Source organism: Trachurus japonicus, chromosome 10, assembly GCF_045865225.1.
Source record: "Trachurus japonicus isolate A0001 chromosome 10, Traja_1.0".
NCBI classification, from domain to species: Eukaryota; Metazoa; Chordata; class Actinopteri; order Carangiformes; family Carangidae; genus Trachurus; species Trachurus japonicus.
Window position 1 is genome coordinate 16,034,763 of NC_140916.1, and position 20,809 is coordinate 16,055,571.

The 20,809-nt window shown below is 40.9% G+C and overlaps 1 protein-coding gene, 1 long non-coding RNA gene and 1 pseudogene across 3 annotated transcripts; all 3 read left to right on the forward strand.

Annotated features, from left to right (window-relative positions):
• The first annotated feature begins 3,540 nt into the window (after window positions 1–3,540).
• LOC146979607 (ladderlectin-like) lies at window positions 3,541–6,964 on the forward strand (annotated as a pseudogene). The gene is made up of 7 exons (XR_015036902.1): window positions 3,541–3,607; window positions 3,703–3,771; window positions 3,852–4,061; window positions 4,229–4,320; window positions 4,531–4,656; window positions 4,743–4,842; window positions 6,793–6,964. The product of XR_015036902.1 is annotated as a ladderlectin-like (transcript).
• A 7,575-nt stretch (window positions 6,965–14,539) lies between these two features.
• On the forward strand, window positions 14,540–15,082 carry LOC146979608 (uncharacterized). The gene is made up of 4 exons (XR_015036805.1): window positions 14,540–14,656; window positions 14,754–14,822; window positions 14,903–14,932; window positions 15,035–15,082. It is a non-coding gene; the product is annotated as an uncharacterized LOC146979608 (long non-coding RNA).
• A 3,244-nt stretch (window positions 15,083–18,326) lies between these two features.
• On the forward strand, window positions 18,327–20,553 carry LOC146979609 (galactose-specific lectin nattectin-like). Its single transcript, XM_085789561.1, has 6 exons — window positions 18,327–18,414; window positions 18,510–18,578; window positions 18,704–18,783; window positions 19,075–19,200; window positions 19,286–19,385; window positions 20,389–20,553. The coding sequence occupies exons 2-6, from the start codon at window positions 18,530–18,532 to the stop codon at window positions 20,457–20,459; spliced, it is 426 nt and encodes a 141-aa protein (XP_085645687.1). The 5' UTR covers window positions 18,327–18,414; window positions 18,510–18,529; the 3' UTR covers window positions 20,460–20,553.
• Window positions 20,554–20,809: the final 256 nt, after the last annotated feature.

A 20,809-nucleotide genomic window follows, 5' to 3' on the forward strand; every position in this document is an offset into this window, starting at 1 on the left:
TTTGTTCTCTGCTACTGTCCCCTGCTCTGTTGTTGAAACCTGTCCTGCTGCTCGTCGTTACTGTGTTATAAACTTGGACAGTACACTGATGTTTTCCATGGCTTTCGATGAGTTTGTAAATTCATCTATGGATGAGTTTGGTTCTTTTTGTCCCCAAGAGCTTGTAGCTCTCTTTGACTCAAAATGTACTAGCATATCGCTACTATTAGGAACAAGTCCTCCAAGGCTCCTTTCCGAACCATGGATAAATGACTCTATCCTGTAGGCGTGCTGAAAGTAGGTGGAAGAAGGACAAGTTACACGTGTCTTTTGGAATATTGTGGGACTGTCTACTGGAATATCATAATGCTGTAAAAGCTGTAAAAGCTGTAAAAGCTGTAAAAGCTGTAAATGCGGCTACTTCTCTGACCTGGTTTCAAACAACATCGATAGGCCAAAGGTTTTGTTTAATGCTCTGGATTCCCTTATAAACCCATGTATCACTGATCCCATTGTACCTTCACCTGCTCTTTGTAATGATTTTCTTGACTTCTTTGTCAACAAAATCTCTGCTTTGCGGTCAGTATACCGCCTCCTGTTGCACCTGACCCCCCTATTCTTCCACTGTCATGAAAAACCAGGGTCCTACAAATGGGTTTGTGAAACTGCAGGGACACCACACATCTCAACACACCTGCTCAACACACATCCAAAAAGTGTGTAGCTTGGATCATTGAAACAGTTATTGAAATGAAATCATGTGAAAAGTTTGGGGGGGAAATAAGACACACTAATAAACACTTAAATCATTAATTAATGGTGTTAATAACCCTGAGTGCAGTGGATTAGTAACCTTCGTACAGCAGAATTCCTGCTCTTCCCAGCACTCCACATCATAAATCTGAGTTTCAACCAGGAAATATTGTATTATTGTTTTGTTTATTGTGTATTGTTTGCTGATAGGCCTACGTTTGATTAACTGTTATTGTTTTACTGTTGCCCAGAACTTCAGATTTCCTGCAGATGAAACTGACCATCACCAATGTGAGTGATCAGACATAGTTACACTGTAAAACACAGACTCCAGGTGCTTTTCCACCAAAAGTTCCTGGAACTTTCTTTTCAGAAATTTTCTTTTCTCTTGTCCACATAGCTACATACAGTACAAGAACAAAGATCTCTTCTTAAACACATATTATGCATAAAGGGGGAAAAAAAGTTTGAAAAGCAGTGTTGAGCAAATGACTGATTACTCAGTCTAACCAATTTACTGTTCAGATTACTTTATGTACTGTCTGTTGTATGAGAAAAGATCAACTACAAACTGTTTAAAGACAATCCGAGTTCACAGGAAACACTGTTTAAATATATAAGAATTTAGAAGAGCTTTTATTCTGCAATGCTACATCAGAGTGAGTGAGTGACACCCTAAGGTGGTAGGAGCCTAGTTCCCTTTTAAAATCAATCGGAATTTACAGGGAACATAATAATTTAAAATTATACATCAACTTCATCAAAGAATTTATTCCATATTACATATTACATTTTTTTTGAAAGTTTGCCTTTATCTTGAGGCTCTTACTGTAGCTACAGTATTTAGTCTACATACACAAAACAACGTGGGGGCTAGCTTGACTGTATTTTTTTTAAGTGGAGTATCTTGTAAATTCAGAACAAAATAAAAATAAATGAATTGTTTGTTTCTTTTAAATACAGCAAAATAAATCACTCAGAAAAACATCAACATTCAATAAATGCAATTCGTTTCCGCATTGGCATGAATATTAATTGCTCTGAACATTTCAGAAGAAGACAATAAAAGTTGGGTTTATAGTAAAAACATGACTTGCTTCCTTGATTAACTTAAGTGGTGTGTAGTATATCTCAATGATTAACAGGCTTTATAAGTTCCTTATTGTTGTGGTGTTGTCAGATATTGACAGTGCTCAAATAATAGGCTACACATATTACAACTTGTTTGATATTTCCACATGTTGCAATTATCAATCATTTGTTCTGTAATTCAGAGATTTACTTACCCAAAACAGCACCTAGCTATAACTCCTTGTTGCCATTTCACCTGCTGTGACTTTACAGGCTGTTGGAATATTTGTTAGCTTCCTCCTCCAATATTTTTAAATTAATTTTAGGGGCTTTACTGAAATGCTATAATTTATAATAATTATGTAGCAATTTGTAACAGCCCTCACTTCTTTAAATTGAAAGATGTTGTCACAGAGACCAAACATGGTACCAGATTCAGTTTTATGTGGTTTAGCTGTCTGTGCTCATGCTAGAAATCTCAACAGTGCATCACTGCTGCTCAATACAGCATCATTTTAACATATTTATGCTAGTTTTGTTATTGTTGTTGTTGTTGTTGTTCTTCTTCTTCTTCTTCTTCTTCTTCCTTTTCTTCTTTGTGTAGCCGATGTCATATCTGGCCCTCTGCGTTGTGTTTCTCTCACGAACTGCCCTAGGTGGGGTTCGACCTCCCGCACCCGAGGTGACGATGCTAACCTCTTCGCCAAGAGGTTGACAACCACTTGGTGGGTTGGTTAGCATGTCTTTTATGGGTGGAGTGAGTGCACATCCGTTACACTTGCTTGGATGCATACCTATTGTAACATTTGTGAAAGGATTTCTTGAAAAAAGGGGTAGACAACATAGGTTCGCTTCTTTATGCCCCCTTTAATTCAAGAGTTGTTGTTGACTGTTTTTTTTTAAAATTGTTTTATTTTCTTTTTTCAATGAATGAAACAAATAAATAAACTAAACTAAACAATATTCACTAATAAATAGGATCATTTTTTCAGACACATAACAATTTCACGAGGCAGATGTCAGATCGGTTTTTGTTACCGCCATGCAGAACGAACTTGAAGCGGAGGTCAATGCACTACAGACATTTTTTGGGTTCAGATAGTAATACTGTAAACTTTAAGAAGAAGCTAAAATTTATTTTCGTTTACTCAGAGAGAATAAAATGGTATAGTTGAGCTATTGATCTGCTTTTCTTAGCACTGATGACCTTGAGAGTGCGATGTCATCAGGTCGTAATTCCTAAGTTTGATACGAGTGAATGAAGAGTTGCCGTGATCTTTGTATTGGACTGAGTTTTGAGCAGGTGTCCTTGTGTCTTTGTTGTCTTGAGTTGTTAGGGTTAGTAAGTGGAAGGTGAAGTGTTCATGTACCTTAATGTTAAGTGAGCATGTATGTTAATGCATTTTAATTAATGTATTTTGTTGTAATTTCAGCTGATGAGTGTGGAAAAACCCCAGGAGGAGTAGTTGCTGTGAGAGCTCATGGGGATCTAATAAAACAAACACACACACATGTGCAGCCTACTTTCTCATCTTTTAAACCTTTAACCTGCGCTGGAATCACATCTACGGTACCAGGAAGTGATTTGTGTCAATAAGGAAATAGAGCTCATCATAAGATATGTGCCCAGTACAATCACGTCCCCATATCAATAACAGACGAACATCATCAATTTCTGCCACCACACCCCAACATGACCATGACTCAGAGGTGTTGAGGTGTGTATATAAGAAGAGAGCAGCCTCCTGTCATCACTGCACCATCAGCTGATACCTGAACAAACCACCTCACATCTACCTGACAGGTACGATGCTGCTGCTGGTTTCTCTTCTTTCACTGGAGCTGATGCCTCTGCTCTCTCTCTCTCTAGATTAACCAACATCTTTTTTTCCTCCACAGAACAATCGTTGATCTTCAGCATGAAGACTGTCCTGCTCCTCACTCTTTTCCTCTATGCTGCGTCTGCAGGTCAGATCTCACACTCACACTTACACACAGGAGAGTAATCTCTACCACTGGTACTGACAGCACTGTGTTTCTCTCTGCAGCTCCGGCTGAAGACAAACCGGAGGCTCCAGGTCAGTGTTACATGGGTCGGCTTGAAGTGATACAGAGACAGTCAGACAGTAAAGAAGTGTTTGTCTCTGACACCAGCATTCATTCATGTATTTGATCCACAGAAGCAGTAGCAGTAGTCGACGCCCCAGAGGAACAAATGGCTGCTGTGCCTGCTCAGGAGGAGGAGGCAGCACCTGAAAGTAAGAGTCATGTCAATGTTTTCTCAGACATGCTGAGTTCATTCAGCCATGTTTCTGCTGTAGGAGGCTGTAGCGTGTGAGAGCATAAGTATTGTCGTCTGAAGGACAGTGAGTGTGTTTCGGTTGAAGTAAAGCTCACTCTCTCTTCCTCCTCTTTCTCTTTGCAGCTCGGTTTAACCCCTGCCCAAATGGATGGTATCACAACGGCGCTCGCTGCTTCATGTTTGTCAGATCAGCCAAGTCCTGGTGGGATGCTGAGGTACGTCTGCTCTAACTGCTCTCTATTGTTACTGTGAGCATTCAGACGGCCTGATGATGATAGTTCAGTTTAGTCCGTTATCATCAGGACATGAAAAGAGGAGCTTTACATTCATATATGAGTAAAAGACAACAGTCAAGAAGTGAAGTGAGTCAAGATGTATTTAGTTGTACAACTACAAGGTCCCTTTGTTCTTCCTCTGGCCATTAGGAGTACTGCACTGGCTTGGGAGGTCACCTGGCCTCAGTCACCAACCCCAGAGAGTACAGCTTCCTCCAGCAGATCACACAGACAGCCCGCGAGAGCACTGCATGGCTGGGAGGCTTCAACCTGCAGGTATTCATTTATGAAATCCAACAAGGTCAGTCAATCCAGTGACCAATGACCACATTTTCTTAGACTCAATGTTCTTTGTCTCTCAGGGAAGATGGATGTGGACTGACAGTGAAGGTTTCTATTACAACAACTGGTACTCTCAGTCGTCCTCCAGCAGCTCTCCCTGCACCTTCCTACGCACCAGTTGTAAGTCACTTTCTTAGTTACTTTAGATTTTGCATAATTAGTGCAAGAACAACCTACAGCTTGTGGAGTTTGCCTTATCTTGAAAGATAAATCAGTCAATCAGTATCTTTTAACATACGTCAATTTTCAATGCACACTAAAAATTCCTGGGTCAAAAATAACGCACAATGGGTTATTTCCTCTCCAATCCTCTGGTTACTGATCAACACGCTCTACACTTTGAGCCACTGTCACTGCAATCCTGACCTTGGGTTACCATTCACTTTACCTTATGTCAGTAAATAAAACTTTGATATTCTTTTGTCCGGCACCCAACGTTTAGATTTTGGGATGTGCATGCTTTTTCAATTTTTTCAGTAAATAAAACTTTATCTTACATTATATTTATTTATTTAATTTATTTATTTAAAAGGGACAATAGACATTAATGAACATTCGTACGTGTGCACAAATGTAAATGCGTCAGAGTTAGCAACTTGCTAATTTTATCATCAGATAAAGCTGTTAGTGCTGCCTGCACTAACAGCTTGGACTGGTGCTACTCTCTCTATGGTCTATACTGATCACTGGAGACTCTAGAGGCAAAAAGTGCAAAAATCCTCCTGTAACACAAAAACCAATGTCCAAAAAAACAGACAGGCTAGACATGTGATTGTTCATATCATTAATGTGTTTATAACCCAGAAACTGGGTTAGTATTTGAAAATTAACCCATAATTTTAACCCAACACAAGTAACCCAGAAATTGGGTTCAAGAAATAACCCTGGAGTTTTTAGTGTGTGGGGAATACCGGTTGCCATAGATGCTGTGGTGTAGGGTGACATCAGGTAAATTGGGCCATCAGGTAAAATGAGCCAGTTAAGGTTTGAGCCTCCTAGCTTTTTAAGTTTTAACAGGCAATGGCTGTAAATGATTTCAAATTGTTGCTACAACTGTACTTGACAAAAAACAATAGATTTGAGTGGTCTCTGGTTGCTGTTGTGGGTGGGACAATGCTTTATATCCAGCCTGCTGAGGAGAAGTGTGCCAAAAGTGGCCTGGCAAACAAATTTCACTTGAAACTGATAAGGTTGATAACTCTGTAAAAAAACAGATCTACAATAAAAAATGTGATTTATAATACACATTGTGATTGCCCCCATTGGATAGAATGCAAAATTCTTGCTAAGCTTACTTATTTTTAATTTAAATGCATTTTTTGTGGGTGGCTCAATTTACCTTAATGCATCATGGTAAATTGAGCCATGCATTTCAGCTAAAATGGGCCACATACAAAACACAGTCTCACACTGAAGTTACACAGAAATTGAGGGTGCAAAACATGTTCAAAGTTAGATATATATCCAAGGTTGGTCAGTGCCACTCATGGTGCCATTAGCACTGTGGGGGGGAAAATGGCATCTATAATGCCACACACACACATTCACACACAGTAAAAGAGCCTATAACATAGTCAGTTATCAAAGAGCATAGCAACAACATGATCATGTCATTTTAAAATGCATTTTAAGATTAAAAAATGTCTTCAACCTCTTATGTTTTTACTGTTAATGTTAAGTTTAGTGTTGTAGTTTAGTAGTAGTGTCAATTAATTATTAAAATTTTAATGATTTCTGCTAAAATTACTGTGTTGTTCTCTCTTGGCCCAATTTAACTGAACGGCTGGCCCATTTTACCTGAACCTTCATCGTACCTCGAGAGGGAATATCCCGATACTTTAACTCTCATAATTCCAAAATAATTATACTTTTTAATTTTTTTTTTCACACAGAAACATTTAAGACACCTATGTCGATTTTTAAAAATATCAATGGATTTCATGCATAGCGTTTTTGATGGTCTTATTAGTCGTTTACCAAAAAGTGGCCCATTTTACCTGACTTCACCCTATCAATTGCAGATTTGGTGTTGATGTTATTTTTTTCCTCTCCTTTTTAATCAATCCTCAGACGGTTGGGGAAACCAACGGTGTTCCTCCTCATTGTGCTTCATCTGCTCCAAGAACCCGTACGGCTGCTAGCATAAATGCTAAACATCTTGGGCCTCAGTTGGAACCAGCTTGGATTTCTGTTTCTTTTTCATATGTTAGCCTATCCATTGTGTTTGTTTTCTTAAAGATGTTAAAATGTGAATCACTCAGTAACTTTTTAATCTTTTGCAATCAAGGCATTTCTGTTTGTGATTGTGAAAGGAAGTTTATTTTCTCCAATAAAGTAATATGTTAATGGGATAGCGTGTGATCCTCCTTTATGAGATTTGTTGAGAGGTTCAACCTGAACATGCAAACTTCACTAATAACCACATGGGGCAGTGTTGAGCTCGTCTTACACTTTACAACAAACTTCCTCAAGAGAAGAGAGAGAGAGAGAGAGAGCGAGAGCGAGAGAGAGAGAGAGAGAGAGAGAGGATGTACACATTGATAGTAGGCTTAGGCTACCTAACTTTCACCATTTTGTAAATGCAACTTTGTAAATACATAGGCCAGTTACTATTTCCAAATAAGTTATCTTATATCTTTTGGATAGCGCAGTGTAAAATCAAATCATCAAAAAGCAGCACATCCTGACACTGGAGAAGCTGAAACTAGAAAATGACTGTTAATTCATGATAAGTCCTCTGTTTAATCAAAACACATTATTTAAGCTTTATCATATCAGAGGCTCCAGGGTTGATGATGCTGTAGAATAAAACATAAAAAAAGAAACTGATCAGTTTCGCTGTGACACAGAGATGTAAAGGTGTATTGTTTTATTTGGGTTCAAATCTTAGACCAAAAACAAAACAAAACAAATTACAACACGATCAGCAACGTGACAATCTGACAAACGACAGGTACAGAGCTGAGTTCTGAGTGTGACTCACTCCACCTGGTGGCACAGATTTGTTATCACCTTGAACACGTGTGAAGAAAAGAAATCCCTTTGATAAACACTGACCACAGAACGAGGCATTTTATCCCAGAAAATAAAAAAATAAAAAAACAATAGTAACAGAGCCAAGTGAAGGGAACGATCTGATTGGACTAATCATCTTAAGGCTGCTCTTTATCTGTGAGACATTACTGCTACATGTATTTGGATATTTTACTGTATGTATATTCTTACACGCAATATGGTGGGGCTTACAAATGTGAGGCTTTCTTTGGACAACTAGGTATAAAAAGCTAAGAGTTTAACATCACAGTGACTGGTTGAACTGCATTGACCACTTCTTCTTCTCCTCCTTTGTTTGCATCCATGTGTCTCCACAGCTCTTTCTCTCCATCTTCTCCTTCTTCTCCTCCTCCTTCCTGTTTAGAAGCTGTACGGCCCGACGTAGATGGAGAGTCTGAGGGCGGAGCTGCCATGGTAGCTGAGCAGAGGGTTCACCGACATCATCTCCAGGTCCAACGTGTACTCTCTGGGCCCAGACACGGCGCGGGCCAGCACCAGCATGGCACTGATATTATTGATTTGCTGGGGGGAGACAAAGGGTGAGTTGTATGCTTTTCTATACCAACACATGTATGTTTTGGCATCAATCTCAGAAAGAGGAGATGAGGAGGAAGAGGAGGAGACTGGGGCGAGGGGAGGAAAGAGATGAGCAGAGCCTCCGGTCGGTGTATCTGCAGTGGGAGCGCTTTTATAAATCATAAGATGACAGGTTAAAGGAGAATTCCGGTCATTTTCTAAGTGACGATCTACAGCTCTTGTCCCTGAGTGCGACCATAAGAAAAAATCTGTGGAAAAAAATTGCAGACCTGACCTAGCTCAATCTCCTCCTGCTAGCTGCGCTAGACTGCAGTTAAACAGCAAAGTAATGGGGGCAGTTCTTCTAACCGCGACTTCGGTCTTTATATAATGCTCAAAATATCACTACAAATGCTCTGCAACATCCACCAGTTCCTTACCACACAACACTGAGTGTGCATGAGAGAGCAGTGTTAACGTGTGTTTTTATTGCGTACCTCTGTTTACTCTAGCTTCCTGGGTAGACCTTACTAGTCGACTGTCGAGCTCAGGACTGTTTCCATATCAACAAAGACAAAAATGCGAGGAAAAGATGGATTTAGGAGGAAAAAAATGATTTTGGATAGATTCATATTGATGCTTTTTTTCCTATCCAAAATCATTTAATCATTTTAACCTGAGGCCCTTTTTTGCTTCTATTTGTTAAGGAGTCCCTAATTTAATGGATATTGAGAATGGTCAGTGAATTACTTTGGTACTAAACAAGCCTAAAAATCTCTGCATTGATCAGGAGGCTGTTTGTGATTTCTGAGCAGGTTCATGGACATTTATTTGTGATGGGGATCAGATAACATAGAAAATGTAAATCATACTGAATCTAAAACATGTTTATCTGCTGCAACTGCTTAGAAGTGCATGGGACATAATATTAACTGTTAACTAATTTTCGTAGTATAAGTATAATTAAATTCAATCTTTAATAAAAATGTTTTTCTTCTCTCTGTACCCTGACACTCAGATATAGTTTCTGTTGCACAGGTGCACGGGCTTGCTGACGGGACACACACAGCGGCTGGACACACACACACACAATGGAGGAAAGGGTCAGAGAGCGATTTGGATCTCTTTTTTTTTTTTTGCATCTTTGTGTAGTTGTTTTGTCTGTTTTTGTGGTTTTTGTCATTATTTTACATCTTCTTGTTTCATAACTTGTGCCCTTGAACCCTTTGACCTCTTCAATAATCCATCCATTTTAGTAGTAAAACATCAGTAGTAATTCATAAATCACCCAGCAGAGGGAGTGCTATGACTGAGATTGAAAATCTCCTTAAATCTTAACAAATATTGAACAGTAGCCATTTTCCCCCATGTTTTTCTAAAACACATTTTATACTAGCAAATCCTCCGGGATATGTTAATAGTGACCCACACCTGTTACCAATCCAACACTTGTTCACAACTGTAATAGTTTTCTTATTGCACTGGACCGTTTTCAAAAGAGAAGGTTGCAGAGTTGGACCCATACGTGGAAAAAGTAATTGGGGTAATCTTGCTCTCTCTCTCTCTCTCTCTCTCTCTCTCTCTCTCTCTCTCTCTCTCTCTCTCTCTCTCTAAAAATAAATCTCCATAGGGGGGTCTGGGGGCATTCCCCCCAGAAAAAAATTGTGATTTTAACATGTAAATTAAGCATTCTGGTGTAGGCATACTCCGAGAAGAAAATACATGCAAAAGACAACATTTGCGTCAAATGAAAAAGCACATAAGTACTGACTGAGGTTACACCAGGAGCGTGGGCGTGGTAGTGGGGGGGGGGGGGGGGGGGCTGACTACCCAGGGCCCGAGTAGAGAGAGGGCCCATGAAAATCCTGAAATTATTATTTTTTTGTGTGATGTTTTTATTTCGAACGAATTGGTGCCATCATTTATTTAAAATATATTGATAACATCAACTGAGAGAATGAACTCTGTGTCACAGTCCTCCCAACATATTCTGGGGGCCCCCTCTTGGAGGTGCAAAATGGTTTAGTCCACCCATAGACAGCGGCCAGCGATAAGTGTAACTTTAGTGAGCCCAGATTGAATGACCTGGAGGCTAGCTGTCCTCATGCCGTCCAAAAAACATAAATTGGGGTATCAGAAAAAGAAAGAGCGAAAAGAAAAAGAAAGAAGGCAGAATTAGGGGAAGCAGCTCTTAAATAGATATTTCAACATTTTGGCAAATTGGCCCATTGCCATAATCCCTAGGGATTATGGCATAGTTTAGGGGTAGGTTCGTTAATTGTTGGTGCAAGCTATTTTTAGAACGGCGGAGCAGAGCTGCGAGCTGGCTCATGGGATTTCTTGGTTTCCCTCATCAAACTCATCAAATACACAATCCAACAACTCCAAAACGCTCTGGTGGACAAATTGTGATCTGCACATTCACCACGCTATGAAATAATAACAGGACGTTACGAGACAGAGTTGTTTTGAGGCAAATGCAGAGACTGCTTACCGAAAAACTGTCCTGACGGGAAGCACATCGGTGGCTTTGTATAGATTTACCTTGAAAACAACTCTACGCTTCGTGCACTGGCATGGATAGGGGCTCAAGAGTGTGTACAGGGCCCAGTATTTGGTGCTACGCCCCTGACCAGGAGCATCACGTGTGCATGAGAAGTCGGAGTGGCGTGAGATTGTGTGCAGCCAGTCAAATGCGTGACAGTACGTTCACACCAGGCGTGAGTAAAATATTTGCCTCGCTCTACTCACTCGAGTTTGCCTGCTGGAATATTTGTTTTTACTCGCAGCATTCGCGCGAATATTTCGCGTGTTCACGTCATTCGCACCGCGCCATTAGCGTCATTCCCGCCGCCGGCACAAATTCGCGTCATTACATTGACCGCGCCCGGTGTGAACACATGCCGCGAGACAGTGTACTGTATATATATATATATATATATATATGTATATACACACACATATATATATATATATATATATATATATATATATATATGTATGTATATACAGTATATACGTATATATATCACAGGTAGGGGGACCATAACAGTTTTGTTCTGGGAGATAAAGTGCATAAGTGCTGGGTTAAAGTCACGAGTGCTAAAGTGCAAAAGTGCATAGGTATTAGGTACCAGGTTGTACTTCACGATGCCCTATAAGAGTATTTATCAAAGTGCCAGATAGTATTGCACAAGACCCTAAAGTGCACACGATGCCCATTACACCCAGTTGCACAAGCAGAAGTGTGTAAATACTTTATTGCACAAAATGTAATACATAATTGTATCTAAGTAATACTAAAACCAAAATGACATGCACAAAAGAATTGTGTACAATTAACTGAAAATAAAAACTCAAATGATTCCCCGGCAGTTGTTATATACAGATTACAGGTGGTCGCATGTCTAGTTTGCTTGTAACCATGCTTTTAGTTTTTAGAAATCACCACATTTACATCAATAAATAAATGTTTTACAATTAACTGATCGGTCTACGTAAAATTTAATTTAATCAAAAATAGAACAGAGGGAAATTTGTTGTGACGTGCTTGTGTTTTTCTTCAAAGAACACCTCTGTTTTCATGCATATCCGCGGTGTCTGCCGTAAACTTAAAGAAGGGGGGAAGTGGGCATGCGCAGAAGCCTCTGGAACGGATTTTGTTCCGGGTGCCAATCGGGCACTGACAATGCCCTTCGAGGTGTCCATTATCAGAAATTAATGGAAGAGGAGGAGGTGAAGTCCATGTGTGACAGTTGACGGTTCCTGTCACTATGCCTCCAATTGATCATGTGCCCTGGCTATTTGGCCAAGGGGATGTCCCTTCGGGTGACTGGCAAGCGCGCATGACTCTTACCTGGGAGGTGTGGGTTCAATCCCCGCCCGGGATCTCTTCACCTTGCCACACATGGACACCTTGTCGGGCATTATCCCTTACTTAATCCCTTGCGGGAAATTCTTTCGTCACAGCGCTCCAGTGTACAAAGGTAATACAACAACTTAAGATAAATTACAAATTAAATATTACAAAAATTACAAAGTTAAATATTACCAGAATTACAAAAGTTAAAAGCTATAAGAATAAACCCCAAAATGTGCCCCTCCCCCTCCCCCCATTTTAACAGTATATACAAATGTGTTTGTACAACTGCTGGAACACCACACATCTCAACACACACACCTGCTCAACACACATCCAAAAAGTGTGTAGCTTGGATCACTGAAAATGTTATTGAAATGAAACCATATGAAAGGTTTTGAGGGGAAATGTGTCTTTGGTGGAACTAATGAGAGCCAGGAAAAGGTCACAAACCAATACACGTTAATCATTAACAATTAATTAATCACGATAGTGTTACGTAATAACCCTGAGTACAGTGGATTAGGAACCTTTGTACAGCAGAATTGCTGCTTTTCCCAACATTGTTATTTGCATATTGTTTGATGGCTGATAAGTTTGTGTTAGCTAAATCAAAGCTACTGCACCTGGTTCAAACAGAAACAGCTATACAATGATCTGCCTTAAAGATCATTACAACCTGCAGTCTCTGTTTGAAAGGTGTGTACTGAAACAGGTGAAGAGAATCCTAAAGGACCCATCCCATATTTTACACTCACAGTACGAACTCTTACCATCAGGCAGGCGATACAGGCGAGCCCAGCGGTCCAGATTAAACAGATACAAGAACTCCTTCGTGCCTCTGTCAGTGGATGTTCTGAACAGGAGCTTAAAATAGCTACAATTTTTATGATCTATTGTGTTCCTTGTAATTCTTATTGTGCGCTCTCTATGGTGCTATCTATCTATCTATCTATCTATCTATCTATCTATCTATCTATCTATCTATCTATCTATCTATCTATCTATCTATCTATCTATCTATCTATCTATCTATCTATCTATCTATCTAGGTATCTATCTATCTATGTAGGTTTGTGTTACTGTTACAGTTATACTACTGCCAAGAACTTCTGATTTGCAGATAAAACTGACCACCACCTACGTGACTGAGCAGACATAGTTACACTCTAAAACACAGACTTTCTTGTCTGAGAAACACTAAACTACAAACTGTTTAAGACAATCCAAGTTTACAGGGAGTGCCGTTTGAATATATATTCGAATTTAGAAGAGATTTTATTCTGAAATGCTTCATACAACTCACAAATTATGCCATTTAATTCATTTTGGAAGGTCATCTTGAAATTTGTCCTGACATGCTCTTTACTGTAGTAGCAACTATGTAGCCATTGTGCTCAATTACTGTAATACACATATCACAACTTGTTTGATATTTCTAAATGTTAACAATTATCTGTCATTTCACCTGTAATTCTGCAATTTAAGGGTTTGCATCTCATCTGGTTTATGGCACCTAGCTGTAACACCCTATTGCCATTTTACCTGTATTTACAGGATGTTGGAATATAATTGTTACTCTGGAGCATTTCTCTGCTTCCTTCTCCAGTATTTTTTTATTCTTTTAAAACTATGACCTCACAGAGACCAAACATGAGGCAGACATGTACCAGATCCAGACCTGGTGGTTTAGCTGTCTATGCTTATTCTGGAAATCTCAATGGTGCATCACCCAGTCCCAGCGGCATGGGGGGGCATTGGGGGGCCGTGTCCACCCTGGACTGGAAGCTGGTTTTTTATTTGGGTTTTGGTTTTTACCTCGAAGTGGCCAATCACTTAGGTGCTCGTTGTGTAGGAACTCAAATAACTCTCTGATTGGTGTACTAGCCCGTCATCAGCACAGCACTGACTGAATCTCTGAGGTCCTGCTCATCAAGCTTGTAACGGGCTGACTCTCGGTTGTTGAAGCCCAGACCCAACACGGACTGATACACTAGCATTGGTCCAAGTCCGACTCTGGCAAAAAAAAAAAAAAAAACGGAGTCATATTTTCCGCTCGAACCAGCGCGCCCGGTCAAGTTGGGTCATCCATGCTCAATTAGACCCAAAATAACAAAAGAACAGCCAGGCAACCCAGTCCAAAGAGAGACAGCAGAGTAGCCCCCCTGAAAAAATGTAATGCCCCCCCTTTAATTTGTACCCACAGCTGACGCACACACACCACTTTCACTTCTTTTAAACCTTTAACCTGCACTGACATCACATCTACCAGTAAGTGATTTGTGTCAGTGAGGAAACAGGTCAGAGTTCAGCTTCAGATGTTCATGTGCTCAGTTCAATTACGTCCACCATATCAGTCGCAGACATCATCGCTTTCTGCCGCCACATTGCAACATGACCGTGACTCAGAGGTGTTGAGGTGTGTATATAAGAAGAGAGCAGCCTCCTGTCATCACTGCACCATCAGCTGATACCTGAACAAACCTCCTCACATCTACCTGACAGGTACGATGCTGCTGCTGGTTTCTCTTCTTTCACTGGAGCTGATGCCTCTGCTCTCTCTCTCTCTCTAGATTAACCAACATCTTTTTTTCCTCCACAGAACAATCGTTGATCTTCAGCATGAAGACTGTCCTGCTCCTCGCTCTATTCATCGGTGCTGCATCTGCAGGTCAGATCTCACACTCACACTTACACACAGGAGAGTAATCTCTACCACTGGTACTGACAGCACTGTGTTTCTCTCTGCAGCTCCAGCTAAAGACAAACCGGAGGCTCCAGGTCAGTGTTACATGGGCTGGCTTGAGGTGATACAGAAACAGTCAGACAGTAAAGAAGTGTTTGTCTCTGACACCAGCATTCATTCATGTATTTGATCCACAGAAGCAGTAGCAGTGGTCGACGCCCCAGAGGAACAAATGGCTGTGCCTGGTCAGTGGTCTCTTTTAGTGGTTCCTTCATATGTAGTATTTTTCTGTGGTGTGTTTTCATGTTTTGACTGTTTCTCTGTTTGTGCAGCAGGTGTTTTTGAGGAGGAGGCAGCACCTGAAGGTAAGAGTCATGTCAGTGTTTTCTCAGACTGTGTTCATTCAGCCACATGTTTCTGCTGTACGAGGCTGTACAGTAGCACATGAGAGCAGAAGTATTGTCGTCTGAAGGGCAGTGAGTTTGTTTCGGTTGAAGTAAAGTTCACTCTCTCTTCCTCCTCTTTCTCTTCAGGCAATGCCCAGCTGGCTGGGAACAGCTCGGCCCTCGCTGCTTTATATTTTTCAGAAACCACCTGACCTGGGAGACTGCTAAGGTACGTCTGCTCTAACTGCTCTCTATTGTTACTGTGAACATCATTAATTGTACAAAGCGTCAACATCAAACACATAGCTCATATTGACTGTGTGATCTCTATCAAAGTTTACAACAGAAACGATCGTCTTCACCTAAAGCCTCTGGATGGTGATGGTATATGTTACAGTAGTAGTAGTAGTTTAGTTTAGTCTGTCACCATCAATGCATGAGAAGAGGAGCTTTACATTCACATATGAGTAAAAGACGAAAGAGTCAAGAAGTGAAGTGAGTCAAGATCTATTTAGTTGTACAACTACAATGGTCCCTGTTGTCTTCCTCTGTCCATTAGAAACAATGCAAATGCAGGGGAGGTCACCTGGCCTCGGTCACCAGCCTCAGAGAGGAGATCCTTCTCCAGCAGATAATGAAGTCAAAGTCTGAGAGCGAATCTTGGCTGGGAGGCTCCTACGAGGGGGTAATTATTTATGAAATCCTACAAGCTCAGTCAATCCAGTGACCAAAAACCGCACATTTCCTTACACTCATGTTCTTTGTCTCTCAGGGACTATGGACGTGGGTTAGCAGTGAAGATTTCAGTTACACCAACTTGATTCACCGGAAGATCCCCACCAGCGACTATCCCTGCATTTACCAAACCACCAGTAAGTCACTTTGTCACTTTCTTTAGATTTTCCATAGCCAGTACAAGAACAACTTTTAGTTTGATATTAGATACATCAGTCAACTGGTGTCCTGTTAACCTGTTTTCTCACGTCAATTTTCTATGGCAAATACCAGTGGAGCATGGGAGATTCATGTTCATGATGTTTCAGTGCTTCCAGGTTATTTTCCAGAGGGGGCAACAACAGACATAAAGATTACTTGTTTTATCTGCATGTGAATGCAAAGAAAGGGCACCAAACTGCATCTGTCAGGCAGGAAAGAGCGTTAGACAGGGGTCAAAAGGTCACACTGCACAACTGTCCGTCCTCTGTAGAAATAGGTTACAGTAACTGTTGTTGCCATAGATACTGTGGTGTATCAATTTGATGTTAATGTTATTTTTTTGTCCTTTTTTAATCAAACCTCAGGCGGTTGGGGAAACGCAGGATGTAACGACCTACGGTCCTTCTTCTGCTCCAGGGATGCGTAAGGCTGTTAGCATCCATGCTAAACATCTTGGACCTCAGCTGGAACCAGCTTGGATTTCTGTTTCTTTTTCTTATGTTGTCCATTGTCTTTTCTTAAAGATGTTAAAATGTGAATCACTCAGTAACAGAAGCATTTCTGTTTGTGACTGTGGAAAGAAGTTTATTTATTCTAATAAAGTAATATGTGAATGGGACAGTGTGTGATCCTTACTTCAACCTGAAGATAACAACATTATTGGAAGAAGAGATCCACAGTTACAGCGGTTGCTTTTCCCAAACCACATGGGGCAGTGTTGAGTTTGTCTTATACACTCCACAACAAACTTCCTCAAGAGAAAAAAATAAAGGTTGAGAGCAGATATCAGCTCTACACTGCAAAGGCTAAATGACTTAACATTAATGTAAATAAAATGTATCAAGGCCAGTTACTATTTCCAAATAATTTATCTTTTGATTAATTTATTAATTGATCACTTTATCTAAATATCAAATGTTTCAGCTTCCCCAAAGTGATATAGTCATAAAACTGTCAAATATATTCTGTCAAATTAACATATAAAACAGAGAAAAGCAAAAAATGCTCACCCTGAGAAGCTGAAACTGGAAAATGTTAAATAACTCGTGATTAGATCTCTGTTTAACAATTATTCAACACTTAGAGGCTCTGGGGTTGATGGTGCTGTAGAATAAAATAAAGAAACTGATCAGTTTCGCTGTGACAGAGATGTAAAGGTATATTGTTTTATTCAGGTTCAAATCTTAGACAAAAAAAACAAAAGAACAAATTACAACACGATCAGCAAGGTGACAATCTGACAAACGACAGGTACAGAGAGCTCCATCATAGGAATGAACAGTGGAGGGTGGATGCTGAGGTCTGATCTGAGTGGTTGCTGAATCACGTCCGTCAACAGGAAACAGGGCTGACAAGGAGAAGAAAACAAGAAAGAAAGAAACTGATCAGCTGTTTGATTGCTCAACATACTCTGCAGTGATAAAGAGGCATCAGAGTGCTGCAAAGAAAGGACACCAAACTGCATCTGTCAGGCAGGAAAGAGAGTTAGACAGGGTCAAAAGGTCACGCTGCACAACTGTCCATCCCCTGTGGAAATACATTAACTGCTGTTGCCATAGATTCTGTGGTGTATCAATTTGGTGTTAATGCTATTTTTATTAATCTCTTTTTTATCAAATCTCAGACGGTTGGGCAAACACCCTGCCTGTCTCTGGACTTTCTTTCCTCTGCTCCAAGAACGCAAACGGCTGTTAGCATCCATGCTAAACATCTCGGGCCTCAGCTGGAATCGGCTTTGATTTCTGTTTCTTTTTCTTCTGTTGTCCGATGTCTTTTGAATCAGAGCATTTCTGTTTGTGATTGTGGAAGGAAGTTTATTTTCTCTAATAAAGTAATATGTGAATGGCACAGCGTGTGATCTTTACTTCAACCTGAAGATGAGAAGAGATCCACAGTTACAGTGGTTGCATTTTCCCAAATAACCACATGGGGCAGTGTTGAACTCATTTTACACTTTTAAAGTCTGACAAACGACAGGTACAGAGAGCTCCATCACAGGAATGAACAGTGGAGGGTGGATGCTGAGGTCTGATCTGAGTGGTTGCTGAATCACGTCCGTCAACAGGAAACAGGGCTGACAAGGAGAAGGAAAAACAACAACAAAAACAAAACAAAGTCAGCACTTTCTGCCGCCACATTGCAACATGACCGTGACTCAGAGGTGTTGAGGTGTGTATATAAGAAGAGAGCAGCCTCCTGTCATCACTGCACCATCAGCTGATACCTGAACAAACCTCCTCACATCTACCTGACAGGTACGATGCTGCTGCTGGTTTCTCTTCTTTCACTGGAGCTGATGCCTCTGCTCTCTCTCTCTCTAGATTAACCAACATCTTTTTTTCCTCCACAGAACAATCGTTGATCTTCAGCATGAAGACTGTCCTGCTCCTCGCTCTTTTCCTCTATGCTGCATCTGCAGGTCAGATCTCACACTCACACTTACACACTTGTGTGGGAGCAATGTTGCCATCTAAAAGACAGTGTGTTTCAGTTTAAGTAAAGTTCACTCTCTCTTCCTCCTCTTTCTCTGTGCAACTCGGAAAGCCTGCCCAGATGGCTGGCAACGGCTCGGCTCTCGCTGCTTCGTGTTTGTCAAAGGCCCCAAGTCCTGGTGGGCTGCTAAGGTACGTCTGCTCTAACTGCTCTCTGTTGTTACATTCAGACGACCATTAATTGTACAAAGCGTCAATATCACATACACATAGCTCATATTGACTGTGTGATCGCTATCAAAGTTTACAACAGAAACGATCGTCTTCACCTAAAGCCTCTGGATAGTGATGATATATGTTGGTAGTTTCGTTTAGTCTGTCATGAGAAGAGGAGCTTTACATTCACATATAAGACAAAAGAGTCATGAAGTGAAGGGAGTTGAGATCTTAGTTTAGTCCCTTTGTTCTTCCTCTGTCCATCAGGATTCCTGCAACACCATTGGAGGTCACCTGGCCTCGGTCACCAACGCCCAAGAGGAAAGATTCCTCCAGCAGATGATAAGGTCAAATGGTGTGGGCGCCGCATGGCTGGGAGGCTTCGTCATCCAGGTATTCATATATGAAATCCTACGAGCTCAGTCAATCCAGTGACCAAAGACCTCACTTCCTTACACTGATGTTCTTTGTCTCTCAGGGGACATGGATGTGGGTTGGCGGTGAACGTTTCTCTTTCACCGACTGGTACATCCCGCGGCCCCCCACAGAGTATCCCTGCATTTACCTGGAGAGAGACCGTAAGTCACTTTCTTAGTTTAGATTTTGCAAGTACAAGAACAACCTACAGCTTGTGTAGATAGCTTGGCTTGATATTATTTATTTATCCTTTATTTAACCAGGTAAAACTCATTGAGATTTAAAAACCTCTTTTACAAGAATGACCTGGCTAAGAAAGCAGTGCGCAAAACAACACCTAGAACAAGACAAGACAGAATTATACAAACGGTATAAACATTTACAAATTACAGAGGGCAAGCACAAGAGTCAATGGATCTTCGTTCTCGATCCTTTAGGACTGATCTGAATTCCCCCAGGCCAATGAGTTCAGTCAGTCCTAGATCCCTCTGCAGATCGTTCCAGCTTGAGGGGGCAGAAAATTGAAATGCCCTTTTCCCCAACTCAGGCCTGACTATTGGGACCTGCATCTGTATGATGCTCTGGGATCGCAGATTGTAATGGCTGCAGGTTTTACGCATGTATAGGCACAAATATGGGGGGAGAAGACCAAGTATAGATAGTATATATAAAAGTCATCCAGTGGGAGAACCTGCGAACAGATAAAGAGGGGCACTTTGCAGCCGCATACAAAGAACAATGATGAACACGGTGATCACTTCCAGTCATGAACCACAAAGTGGAGTGATAAACTGTGTCCAACTGTGGCTTGATATTAGATACATTAGGTCCTGTTAACCTGTTTTTTCACATCACTTCTGCATGGCAAATACCAGTGTAACAGGGAAAGCAGAGCTGATGCTACCTCTTCTTCCAGAAGGGGGCAACAACAGACATAGAGATTGATACACTGATTGCTCAACATACTCTGAAAGAGTGCTGCAAAGAAAGGGCACTAAACTGCATCTGTCAGGCAGGAAAGAGAGTTAGACAGGGGTCAAAAGGTCATGCTGCACAACTGTCCGTCCTCTGTGGAAATACATTAACAGCTGTTGCCATAGATTCTGTGGTGTATCAATTTGGTGTTGATGTTATTTTTTCTCTCTTTTTTTTATCAAATCTCAGACGGTTGGGCAAACACCCTGCCTGTCTCTGGACTTTCCTTCCTCTGCTCCAAGAACGCAAACGGCTGTTAACATCTCGGGCCTCAGCTGGAATCAGCTTGGATTTCTGCCTCTTTTTCTTCTGTTGTCCGATGTGTTTCCTAAAGATGTTAAAACGTGAATCACTCTGCAACTTTTGAATCAGAGCATTTCTGTTTGTGATTGTGGAAGGAAGTTTGTTTTCTCTAATAAAGTAATTTGTGAATGGGACAGCGTGTGATCCTTACTTAAAAACCTGAAGATGATAACATCACTGAAAGAAGAGATCCACAGTTACATTGGCTGCATTTCCCTAAATAACCACATGGGGCAGTGTTGAGCTCATCTTATAGACGGGTTTCTGAAGAGTGTCTCTGATGACTTTAGGTGGAGGCAGGCTAACA